Source organism: Cyprinodon tularosa, unplaced genomic scaffold (assembly GCF_016077235.1).
Source record: "Cyprinodon tularosa strain WSP-4 unplaced genomic scaffold, ASM1607723v1 ctg199, whole genome shotgun sequence".
Classification (NCBI taxonomy): Eukaryota; Metazoa; Chordata; class Actinopteri; order Cyprinodontiformes; family Cyprinodontidae; genus Cyprinodon; species Cyprinodon tularosa.
The window spans coordinates 2,194,050-2,206,585 of NW_024038729.1; the positions used below are offsets into that span (position 1 = coordinate 2,194,050).

Sequence of the window (12,536 nt, forward strand, 5' to 3'; positions counted from 1 at the left end):
ATTAACCAGTAAATCAATGGAAATCAAGTTACCAGAAAGCATTTAGAGAAACTTTCATCACTTTGACACAAAATCATCAGACAGAGGAGTGGTGATATAGAAACATTTTAGTTGAGACGTTTCAGTGTTTATTGATCTGGTAGCTTTGCTCCAATGGAAACGTCTCCGTTTGGGCTTTACTGGAGGAAAATCCGTCTGGATTCATATTTCAGAGACTGTCTGGTCTGTTGTAGTTCAGGTCGGAAATGTTTCTGTTTCAACCCACTTAGCTGATGTTTCATCAGATAGGCGGCCTACGGGTTATAGCATGGCGCTTGGAATCCTGAGGTTGTGAGTTCGAAATCCACTCCCACAGCCTCCACTCTGGGTCTCTTTGCAAAACCCTTAACCCCACACTGCTCCCTAAGAGCAGGCATCCCCAACCTCGGTCCTCGAGGGGCGCTGTCCTGCAGGTTTTAGAGGTTTCCCTGCTTTAGCACAGCTGATCATGATTGCAGTAGAGCAGAAGCCTGTTAATCAGCTTTCAATTAAAATCAGCTGTGCTGGAGCAAGGAAACCTCTAAAACCTGCAGGACAGGACTGAGGTTGGGGATGCCTGCCTAAGAGGATGGGTTAAAGGCAGAGTGTGAATTTCATTGCGCTGTATTAAAGACAGTGTATTGACAATAAAATTGACAAAAAGAAAACTGAAGAAAATCATCGTCACCAGCTTTGCTCATCTAGTCTGACATTTTTAACCCATTCATTAGGGATCAGCTCCAATCCAGCCATGTTCTGATCCTCAAACCTCCAGAACATGAATGTGCTTCAATCTAATCCAATATCTAGGACGTCTACGTAGATCCATCTATGAAGTGTTTCCTGTTAATGATGGGCATAATCAGGAAGCCACATCACATTTCAATGATGTATTAAAAAAAAATTTATTCTGGATCTCATAAGATCTTAAATATTTTTCCAAACATGTGAAACTTCCTTTGAAACACATTTAGCCGAGAACAATATTAGTTGTCCTGAGGACAGAGTCTCTGCAGCTGTTTTTTTTTTTTCCCTCTTCCATGTCAGAGTTTTGGTGGATTTTCATGTCTTTATAGTTCATCTGGAAAACTTGGGATATATTTTCACAATTTGAGCCCAGAGTTTAGTGCAACGATACCTTTTAATTTTTTGATATAAAAAAATATGAATCCTACTTTAGGTTTGTGGTTTAAAGGAGATAAAATTCGGAACATTTATTCATTTCACTGATGGTGAAGGCTGGATTATTTTAACTATTTTAATGATCACCAGAGCAGTTGATACTTTGCTGGTTTAGAAAGAATCATTTTGGCTTCTAATGTTTTACTGCAGAATCATCACAGACCCACTTAGATGTTTTGTAATCTGGAACCTTTTTCCTGATTTGGGCTGAAAAAGTTGCTTTCAGTGTTCGAAAAAGTAGATTTTATAGATTTGTTGCGAATATTCCAGTGATTGTGGCTAAACCTACACTGTTGCCCCGGTGAAAAAAAGGGATTTAAACAAAACATGACTGTCAGTCATGGAGGAAACTGCTGAGCTGTAGAAAAAATTCCAAGTATATTTGAAGGAAAAGCCTTACACAGCACATTAAAACAGGAAGAAGCCAAAGACGCTTCCTTGATGCAGTAATTTTAAAAGAAACCCTGATTAATTTTCTAAACCCATTAATAGAAACCAACACTTTGTGTAAAAAAAACTGAATTGCTGAAGTTAAGTTTGATCATATTTGGCCAAAGCTCAGCCTCTGCCTGCAAAGTGTCTGCCAACGCAAAAAGGAAAAAAAGTGAACTTTGTTGTAAATGTTTGATTTGTGAAGCTGTATGCTGGTACATCTGTGAATAAACGTATTTTTGCAAACTGTGAGGTGCCTCAGTGCGTTTTGACACGAAGAGACGACAGCGCTGGTGCCATTCACTTGTTTATTATTTAGAAACACACAGAAAACATAAAAACTCCAAACCTAAAATTATCAGCACGCTCCACCGGCATGGTAACCCAACCAGCCAATCACAGCCGAGTGTTGAAATCAATCAAAATACAAAGAAGAAAAAAAACAAACTCTAAATATAAACCACTCTAAGTACTTCACAGGGTATCCGCCCTACCCTTGCCTGATATGTCATGGTGATTTTTTTTTTTCCTGGTACACTGAAAACAGATTTTTCCACCAAATGTGGCTGCATGTTGTCTTTGTGTTTAACCACAAAGGAAATGTTGAATTAAAATAAAAAATAAATCTGGCTGAGGCCGAGTGAAACCGAACATTTTAAGAAGCTTCTGGTGCAGAACAATCAAAGCGGCCGTCCCAACATTCAAATCTTATTTCATTCTTTTAGGCTGAAGCCAGACTGGTGGAGGTGTGGTGAGGCAGGGAGTACAAACGGAGGAAAAAAACAATAAATAAAATGTTGGGACAAAGTGCGACAGGCACCTGAGAGAGCAACAACCCGCGACCTCGTCTGCGCGGGGGCGAAACCTTTCCCAATCAGGACCGTGTTGTTTATTGCTTGGTGAGAGAAGTGCATATTATTCAGGAAATACTTGTTAAAATTTGAGCCGTCTTATTTTCCAGCTCTTATTTGACATCAATGTGACATGTCTGGCGTCGGGAAGGAAGAAAACTGAACGAAAAAGACGATAATCTGTCGCAGGGCTACGTTGCTGCTGTCACTGATGGAAAGGCACAAGCTGCAGGAAGTCTCACGCACACAGATGCACAGTGTAGGGGTCTCCACGGAGACGCCACGGGGGAGAAAAACAATAACCCGCAGCCAGGATCTGATCAGGGGTTTGAGCAACGACAGATTTTCATTAACACTAAAATTAGTTAAAAGAAAAACAAAAAAACAGACGGCATGGACTTACCCCTGAGGTGTTTCAATCAAAAATACTATAAGCGATAAAACCCTAAAAACAACTCAGAATCATGACAGGTTGGCTAAAAAGCAGCTTCTCAAAGGGTCCCAACATTTTACCAGGTAACAAACCCCCAACCAAGCGAGCACGGCTTTAAATCTAAAATAAGGCAGACATCTGAATAAAACATCTGGATGTGACAGAGTGATGAAATTTAACAGCTGCGGCGCCAGATATCCCAGTCCGAGGAGGTGGAGGGCTGCTCCTAGTGGTGAAGCTCCTGCGTAAAGGGATCTGATTATCTTTTTTTTTTAAATGGTTCTACTTCCTCTACAGCAGCCGACAGCACTGAAGCGTGAGGGAGCGGCGTCTCCTTTAACATGAGGTGAGTCCGCTACGTTTATCACGGCTATTTGGAACGACCACGGCTAACTTTGGGGATCTTTAGATACGCAGCGTCTCTGCTTCTAGTGGAGCCTGCCGCGTGCACATGCATTCATTTTACACTCACACACAGTCATGAAGGCTCAGTGAGGTGAACCTCCTTTCCCTGCTGGGGGAGGAAGGCAGAAGGGGAGCAGCGGTGCGGCTGCCTCCCTCCCTCCTCGCCGGCCTGCGCGGCTCACAGTTTGGCAGCCATGAAGTTGATGTGAGGCTTCGCCAGAGGGAAGAGAGGCAGGCTTCTCTTGAACTCGTTCATGTCTTGAATCAGTGTGGGCTGTGAGGGCAGAACAACCTGGTTAGACGTGTTTTCGGTCAAAACAAGTTTTAAATACGTTTCATTCCATCTTAGTTCCTGCGTGGGAAAAAAAAATGTGTCATGTGACGGAGAAAATGCTTTCTCTTTCTGTTCCCACACCTCGGTACATTAAATGTTACTAAAACCATTAGTGAAAATACAACTATTTGATTGATGTATTATGAAAACAAACAAATGGAGGTCAGTAGATCTGATCTTTATTAAAAAATCTGTTTTCTGCCTGATCAGCCACAGTGACACCATTATTAGAATAGAATAGAAAATGCCTTTATTGTCCCACAATGGGGAAAATCTGAAAGCATATCACTCGTTCCTGGCCGGTAAAACCACCTCTAGCAGTCTGAGCAGGTTTCACGCCCTGCATCCCTGAAAACTATGACAACGATGATAACTTTGTACTGCTTGTGGCCCACTCTTAACCAACTTTTTGCTTCCGCTAAAATTTTTATTTAGAAGACTGGATTAATTATCTAATTTAACTCATAAAGTGTCTGTATTTATGTCTGTATTATAACTTATTCTAATGTCAGGTTCTGAATGTTGGGTTTTCGTTAGCTGTCAGCACTGTGATGATGAATCTATACAAGATTGGAGGGATATAGATACAGAAGAAATAGTTAAGAGCTTCAAGATTGGATCTGCTGACATTGATTTAAAGTAGAGAAAAAAAATAGTCTGAATATTAAATAATCAGTTTCAGAGGACGGCTGGGGGTCTCCTTTATTTACCTGCGGTAGAGTCGGAACGGGGGCCAGGTTGACGTCGTTCTGAGACGGAAACTCTCCCACTATTGGACCTATTAGGCAGGTTAGAAAACAAGTGAATTAAGACTCAAATCAAAAAGGATTTAAATAAATGTCCCTCATAAAGTCTGCAGACACTCACAGGACTCCATCTCTCTGGAGAGGACATGGACAGACACTTTGTGTCTCTTTGGAGCCTGAACGGTGAGCCTCTCCTGTGAACAGAGACGCAGTCGGTGATAAAGACGAGTTCAGGAATCCGGCTGGTTTTCTCAGATCATCAAATACACCCAGGAACCATCAGGATTTACTACGCATCTGTTAATGTTACAATTAATGTTAGGCGACGTTCACACTGCACCGATTTTTTTGCCCATATCTGACCTGTATCTGATCTTTTTATGACTGTCTGAACAACACTAATCCAATTTGTCCAATCCAACCCAGGCCACTTGGCTATGTGGTCGTGAATCCGATCTTTTCAAATGCGACCTGTGTCTGAACGGACAGGTTGCATTCATCCGACCTGAACTCCATTAATACTCAACAAAGGTCACTATTCTGCGTCTTGCTACGCAGAAGCAGGAAGAAAAACAACAACAATGGCGGATTACAATGTGGAGAACAGTTTTTTTTTTAACAATCTTGAAAAGATTTTAGTTTTTTAGGTTGGGAAAGTTCGCTAGATGCGCTTCAGCACTACCTTCCATGTTTACTTCCATAAACACAGAGCACGCTTGCTTGTGACGTCATGGAGTTCACACCGGAAATCACATACAGGTCGCATATATTTGGAAATATGAACAGCCACGCAAAAACAAAAAAAATTAATTAAAAAAATCGGATTTCACAAAAAAATCTAAATTGAGCATTAAGGCCTGCAGTGTGAACGTAGCCTGACTCTGAAAAGTGATCAGGAGTCATCACTCTTGAGTTTCTGCAGAAACTGTGACCATGTTTGGTGCTTCTTAAATGTCTTAATTCAGAGGTCTTCAATGTTTTCCAGGCCAAAGGCCCCCAAACTGATGGCGAGATGGAGCGGGGACCCCCGAACTATAGCTATATACGGTATTGTATGAAATTGTGTTATATCAAACTGGTCCTATAGTCACTCTATTACAGATGGAGTAATGTAACTAAAGTAATTTCACCCTGGGATCATTAAAGTATTTCTGATTCTGGTTCCTGGTTGATGGGACAGGTGTTGTGAATGAAACGGTGCCCAGCTTGAAAGAGCTCCTGTGTGTCGCTGAATGTTTGCATTGATGACTAAAAGACACCTTCTGCCTCCATTTATCCGTTTACTGCAGTGTGTTGAATTCATGTTAATGTTTATTTAAAGACATTTCAATTAGTGGAAAAAATTGCAGGGGGGAATATAAAAAAAAAAAAAGAAATCAACCAAAACTTTCTCGATTCTTATGCAGTAGCTCCATGGACCCCCTGTTGAAGACCTCTGTCTTCAGTACACTCGTACCCCATTTACACTACCCTTGAAAAACCGTGCCGAGACCGGTCCCAGCTCAGTAACTGAGATAACTTATTGTGTGTAAATGGAAAGCAAACTGAACTGAACCGAGCTAGACACAACCGGACCGAGATAAATAACTGCAGACCAGTTCCAGAGGTGGGCTCGGCTCGGTTTTTCCCTGGCTCGGTTCTCTGATAACAAAAGCGCATGAGCAGAACGCGTCATCTCCGTCTGGCTGCAGATCGCGATTCACACTCCATTCCTCTGGAAGTTGCTTTCCAACCAACACACAACAGAAGAAGAAGAACAAATATAAACAACCATGAAAGGTTGCCGTCTTCGCCTGACCCTCCGCAAACACCGAAGTACAGCTATAATAATCAAGCATAACTTTCTGATTGTGACAGGCGCCGCCTTTTTGATTTGCTTGATTCCCTCCTTCTTCGTCTTGTGCTTTATGGCGGTTGGCAAACAACTTTTGGTGCATTACCGCCACCAACTTCTTGATTTCCTCCTTCAATACTGGCAGTAATACCGCAGATCGTCACTAGGAGGCGAGGAGTCGAGGAATCGAGATAGCGTGATGTGTAAACGCTTGGCCTGGTTAACTGATCCGAGCTCGGACCGGTCTTGGCATGGATCGGTTTTTCAAGGGTAGTGTAAATGGGGTATCAGACTTTCATTCACTTTTGGGGCATATTTACATAATTTATAGAGTAACTGAATTGAATGAGCATTTTTCCTTGAGTCGTTGAATCTTTTTAGCAAATTCTTAGATTACACAAAGGCAGAGTTTTTTTAGACTAACGTTTTAAACTGTAAACACTCCTGAAAACTGTGAGATACTTTTTTTTAATGTTTGTCAACACATCCCTCTTTCCCTTTTTGGAGCTGTTTCAAAGTAGCATAGAGGAAAAAACAGCATGACCTTTTGTTGGCAAAGACAAATGGAGACAAAATGTGCCTTGGATACCAAAACATAACAATGAGTAAAAAAAAGGTGTTTCAGTGATTTCTGCAGGTACATCATTAGAAATGCATTAGGTTTGCTCTGCATGGGGGCTTTAAGGCTTTCTGTCGGCCTTAGATGGTACCCAATCTTTCTGCAGCTGCGTCTTTGACTCCTTCATCCAGTTTAAGAAGCGGCAGTCCAGCCATCATTAGAGCAGCTGATGTGCAGAGAGCGTCAGCTCCTCAGCTATGAATAGAAGCAGGAGGCTGCAGAGGATCAACGCTAGCAGGCCAGACTGAATCTAATCAAATGAAGCGTGTCTGGACACACTCATTCAGAGTATATGGCCCAGGATATTGGACCGACGCTGCCCTTTCATCTAAAAACGCAATTACTGAGCAGTAATTGCGGTGCTGTAATAATAACGAGACTTTAAGCAGTGTGACATCATAAAACTGTCGTCAAGAGCAACCTGACATTTAGAGTGAAGGATTGCCGTTTTTGAAGCGACAAAACGGGAAATTTGAATTTATGGGATAAAAATAACTAATATAATATGAAGAGAAATCTACAAATATGTAATTTTTAAGCTGAAATGATCGGTCAGATTTTTTTTCTCAGATTCATTAAGCAGAGCAGAAAGCCTGAAAAAAGGTGGATGATGACCAGTGATTTTATCAGATTAACACAAACATCTGGAACAGTTTGTTCTCTGGTGAGACGATGTTCCATCCTGTCTATTTCATAAAGCCAGTAGTGATGAGATCAACCGAAATAAAATGGTTTCCAAGAAAAACTGCCCCAACATCCTAGAAACACAAACCCTTCCAGATTTTCCACAAAATAAAGGAGGTCCTCTATTACCTGTCCTACTATGATTTTAAAAGAGAAAAACTAAAAACCAATAGTTGCAACTAGAACTGAAATAATTAATCAGATTAATTGTGATTAATTGCCAAATTATTCAGTAATTAATGAATCCTTAAAAGGACTACATAGACTTTAAAATATGCTTTAGCAACACATTAAAATTCAAAGACTTTTTATATAAAAATACTGGAAATAATGCATAAAGCAGTGAACAATAGTCTTCCTTCTGGTATTCAGAAATTATTTAAGTTAAGAGAGAATAAATATAATTTGCGAGGTTTGTTTATATTTGAATATGCAAAAGAGAAGAGCCAGATAAAGTCTAGATGTGTTTCAGTTATTGGTTTGAAAATGTGGAATGAATTGAATGATGATTTAAAGTTACGTCCTTTCTTGGTGAATTTTAAAAGGGCTTTAAAATGTAAAATGATAAAATCCTATGTTATGTAGATTTGAATATTTATATACGCAGTAAAGAACCTGGTAGGTTGTAAAGTTTGTAAGTAGAAAACAGGGGAAGCAATAATAAGCTTTGCTTCAGCCTATTCCTTTTTTTGGTAAATTGTTGGTTTTGATTTTATGTTGTTGTTTTGTTGTTTAATGTTGGATTATTTGCTAAAAAATGAAGTGAAAGTTACGGAAGAGGATTAGGGCCACTGAAAAAAAAAAAAAGTTAACAGATTTTTTTATTTTATTTCAGTATAGTATGGGGGAAAAAAATCAGAATCTCAATCTCAGAATTCTGACTTTAATCTCAGTTTTTATTGTCAGAATAAAGTCAGAATTCTGAGATCAAAGTCAGAATTCTGAGATCAAAGTCAGAATTCTGAGATCAAAGTCAGAATTCTGAGATCAAAGTGAGAACTCTGAGATCAAAGTGAGAACTCTGAGATCAAAGTCAGAACTCTGAGTTCAAAGTCAGAACTCTGAGATCAAAGTCAGAACTCTGAGATCAAAGTCAGAATTCTGAGATCAAAGTCAGAACTCTGAGATCAAAGTCAGAACTCTGAGATCAAAGTCAGAACTCTGAGATCAAAGTCAGAACTCTGAGATCAAAGTCAGAATTCTGAGATCAAAGTCAGAATTCTGACTTTTTTCCCATACTAAACTGAAATAAAATAAAAAAATCAGTTACCGGTAACTTTTTTTTTCCACTGGCCCTAATCCTCTTCTGTAGAAAGTAATTACGGTATACTAAGATTGTAAAAAAATAAATAAACATCTTGCGTTTAAGATAATAAAAAAAAATTATCTTGTCGATTTGCTCTATCCAAAACTCCAAAAGTTGGAAAGTTAGTTTCACCTAAATAATTGGAGATTAGTGCTTGATGGGTGCGATTCCAATGTTTTTGGCCTTTTTCTAAAGCTGTCACTGCCTGTCTGAGAAAACCTTCATTTATGTGGTTTCCACCTCAAAGGTTCAGGGTAGTGTGGTAAAAACGCATTTTTTTATTTTTTATTTTTTTTAGTTGAATAGTTTCTGACCAGTAGATACTAAACAATATAGTAATAAGCTTATATTTACAGAAACACTGTAAATGAGGCCCGGGGTAAATGCATAAGCAAAAAATGTGGACGGGAAATTATTTCAATGTTTTCTCCGTGTAATAAACCACAAAATGAGGTGAGATCCCCATTTGAGATTTACATGAGCCATTCAAAAATAAACCTTCTAATTCCTAATTTAAGAATTTATTAAATCTCGACCCTCGTCCGGAGCGATGAGGTGAATTTGAAAATTAAAGAAGAATCTGGAGAAAAAGTGAAAACGTTTCAAACCGATAGTTTGTCATAGAAGGTGTGCTACTCACTCTGTAGAACTGCATTATGTTTTCTTTTGTCAGCGTCTTCAGATGTGCAACTTCAAGGTTATCTGCAAGTCAAGCAGAAGTGCCAACATGATTAGCTGGAGGCATTTCAGAAGAAGCATCAACAGTATCTCAGTTAACAATAATGGTGAAGAAAAATGCTTCAATTTAACACATTTCCAGTACTTCCTTACATCGACACAGTACAGTATATATCTGTGTGTGAGGACCAGCTCAGAGGGGAGGAACTCCTTTGTTCTCCATCAAACTAACCCAGCAGCTGAACAGCATGTAGGATTGATATAACTGATTAGTGAAATCTGAAAAGTGTGGGATGCATTTTTACTCTGGTTTCTGTCTAAAGCATAATAAGTTTATCCAAAGACAGAATCCTGATTGAATTCAGTCGTTCTAATCTGATCAGAGCTCCTCCTTCGTCATGTTTGCTGAATGTTTATAAGCTTCTTAGCAAACCATCATCTAGCAGCTTTTATTCCCCCAAAGAGGAAGATCAATGCAGCAGGTTTTTCAAGGTGTAACTAATTTCCAATCACTGTAGATTTGGCGTGGCAGTAAAGAGGAACATCTAGAGCTCTTACCTCTGTCAAAATTATACTGCTGAGAGATGATCTCCCCCCAATATTTGGCACACTCGGCAGACAGCTTCTTGGGCTTATCCAGGCGCCGGATGGCCAGGGCCTGGATGTGTTTCTGGAAGGCTTCATCGCTCATTTGCTCCAAAGCCTTTTCCATGATAGAGAGGAAGGCCTCCACGCGGCTCTCCAGGTAGTGGGGGGCCTTCTCCGACTGGATGATGAAGCGAAGGCCTTGAACTCCGTTTGCTCGACGGGGCCCGCTAAAGACAATGTAACCTTGGAGGGATGAGACAAAACACCTTTAGATGATAAAGAATTTTAAGGGGTAATCTGGGGGTTTGGGATTAGATGGATTATTGAGCAAAAAAGGTCTGAAAATATGATCTAAACAACGACTCTCAGAAAATGGATCCAGAGGATGAATGCTGGGCAGCCTCACCCAGTTGTTCTTTGGTCCTCAGAGTGTTGAAGCAGGGCTCAGAGATGATCTGGCAGAACAGCTCCAGCAGCATGTTGTCGTTGGTGGTCTGCATGTCTGTCTGGTAGTAGATCTCAATGCCGCAGTTGTTGTGGACCTCATTCCTCTGCTGGTAAACGTACCAACCACCTGAGAGAAAATAAAAAGATACATTTAACCCCTTAAGCCCGGTGGGCCCAGTACCGGGCCCAGCTGACACCAGCTGATGTTTATCTATTTATAGAAATGGCCCAAACACAGTCACATGGTGTTTTATCCACACACCCTTCAAAAAATGTCTAAAAATGGTTTCAAATTTTTTTTTTTTTTAACAACACTTTTTGTTTTATAACTGTGTAGACAAATAAAATAAAATTTTAAATTCTACCAGAAATGTGCAACGGCAGGTATTCATTTTAAGCCCCGCCCCCTATTGGCCGGCATCATTGGAAACCAGAGGCTCAGAGCTTTCCAAGGAGGGGTCATTGTGTGACCATTTCAGGTGATGTAACCGGCATGCTCTGTTATTGTTATTTTGAATGCAGTTTGGTTATTATTGTGTGTTCAATGGTAAATTTCAATGAAACAACGGCAATCTCAGCAGCAAAGGCTTTGCTTCATTCAGAAGGTCTCCATTAATGTAAATCAGCATATTTGTCTCACCGGATTCCCTTTAAAAATGTAAAAAATGCATTTTTGCATAATTTGGCCACTTTTGGCACTGTGACAAAATCACAATTTCCACCTTGAACTCTGCCCACTAATACATTTGTGGAACAAACATGCTTCAACTTATTCAGTCCAAATTTGCTTGAGTAATATTAAAGATGTGAATCTATAAATTCTGAGGGTTCATCCAGAGTCTCGAATGGGTAGTGTCAGGGTTCCTACAGCATAAGGCAAGTTAAATTCAAGACTTTTTAAGACTTTTTAATGCCACTTGACATAAACATTTTATACCAAATTCACAAGAAACACAAGAAAAACCCGCCTGCGACAACTAAACCCTAAGGTTTATTTTAACATAAACCACTGCACTAATGTTTCAAATTTTGAAAAGCTTCCCATACAGGAAGAAAGCTAAAAAAACCAAAACTGACATATATTTTAACAATTATTTAACTGAATTCACAAACTTTGTTTTAGCAGGGAACAAAACAAATCAGTTTTAAAGCCCCAACATAACCAGTGCTAAGTCTTTTTTGCAGCTATTTTTCTTTGTATTGTTTTCTTAGTATGTTTGATTTGGTGATAAGTGGAGGCGTTGCAGAGACAAGGGTGGAACTAAACTGAGAAATACCGGCTGTTTCTCTGTAACTCGATATTGACGTTTGTGTTTCGTGCTTCGCATGCGACTCCACTGCCTTAATTCCCATCGTTCTGAGCTTGAATGACTTCTTGCACAAAATCCACTGAGCCTCATGTCTGTTCCCTGGTTTTAGCCATGGAGAAAACTCTTGGCTGGAGACAATTTTGGTTACATTTACACTTGCTCATATTTTCCAGATAAAAAGTTAATGGTGCATCTCCCAAATGTCCCGGCCGCAACAACGCTTTTATTGGTTCCGCTATCGGGACGGAACCAATAATGGCGAACCGTTATTTTTCTTAAATAATAAAAAAAAAAAAAAAAAAAAAAAAGTCAATTTTAACGTTTTATTTAGATTACAAAAATCGTAATAAAAATAATCCTATTTATGATGTTTTAAAAATTAAGACCTACAAAAAACTGATTTAAGACATTTTAATACCAATTAAGGTCTTAGTTTTATTTTGAAGAATTCAATGCCTTTTAAGACTTTTTAAAGGACATGCGGGAACCCTGAGTGTTTATTTTGGAAGAAATTTTGGCGAGGCTAAATTTTTCTTCATTTTTTCTTTAATCATCTATAAATCAGACATGGTGACATTTAAAATAGTCGTTCCACCTGAAGTATTCCTCAATGCCTTTCTGTCATACAAACACAAACAACTGTATTTCCAATTTATGGTTTTGGAGCTT

General features: G+C 39.4%; 1 protein-coding gene across 1 annotated transcript in view; it reads right to left on the reverse strand.

Moving 5' to 3' along the window:
• Window positions 1–1,926: 1,926 nt before the first annotated feature.
• The window catches only part of ide (insulin-degrading enzyme), a 57,565-nt gene continuing 46,955 nt past the window's right edge, over window positions 1,927–12,536 (reverse strand). Inside the window, exons 20-25 of the mRNA XM_038284100.1 lie at window positions 10,517–10,684; window positions 10,081–10,353; window positions 9,485–9,546; window positions 4,523–4,595; window positions 4,366–4,433; window positions 1,927–3,595 (exon numbers count right to left, since the gene is read on the reverse strand). Coding sequence (XP_038140028.1) covers window positions 3,500–3,595; window positions 4,366–4,433; window positions 4,523–4,595; window positions 9,485–9,546; window positions 10,081–10,353; window positions 10,517–10,684 — 740 coding nt within the window. The 3' untranslated portion in view covers window positions 1,927–3,499. The remainder of the gene's footprint in view (window positions 3,596–4,365; window positions 4,434–4,522; window positions 4,596–9,484; window positions 9,547–10,080; window positions 10,354–10,516; window positions 10,685–12,536) is intronic.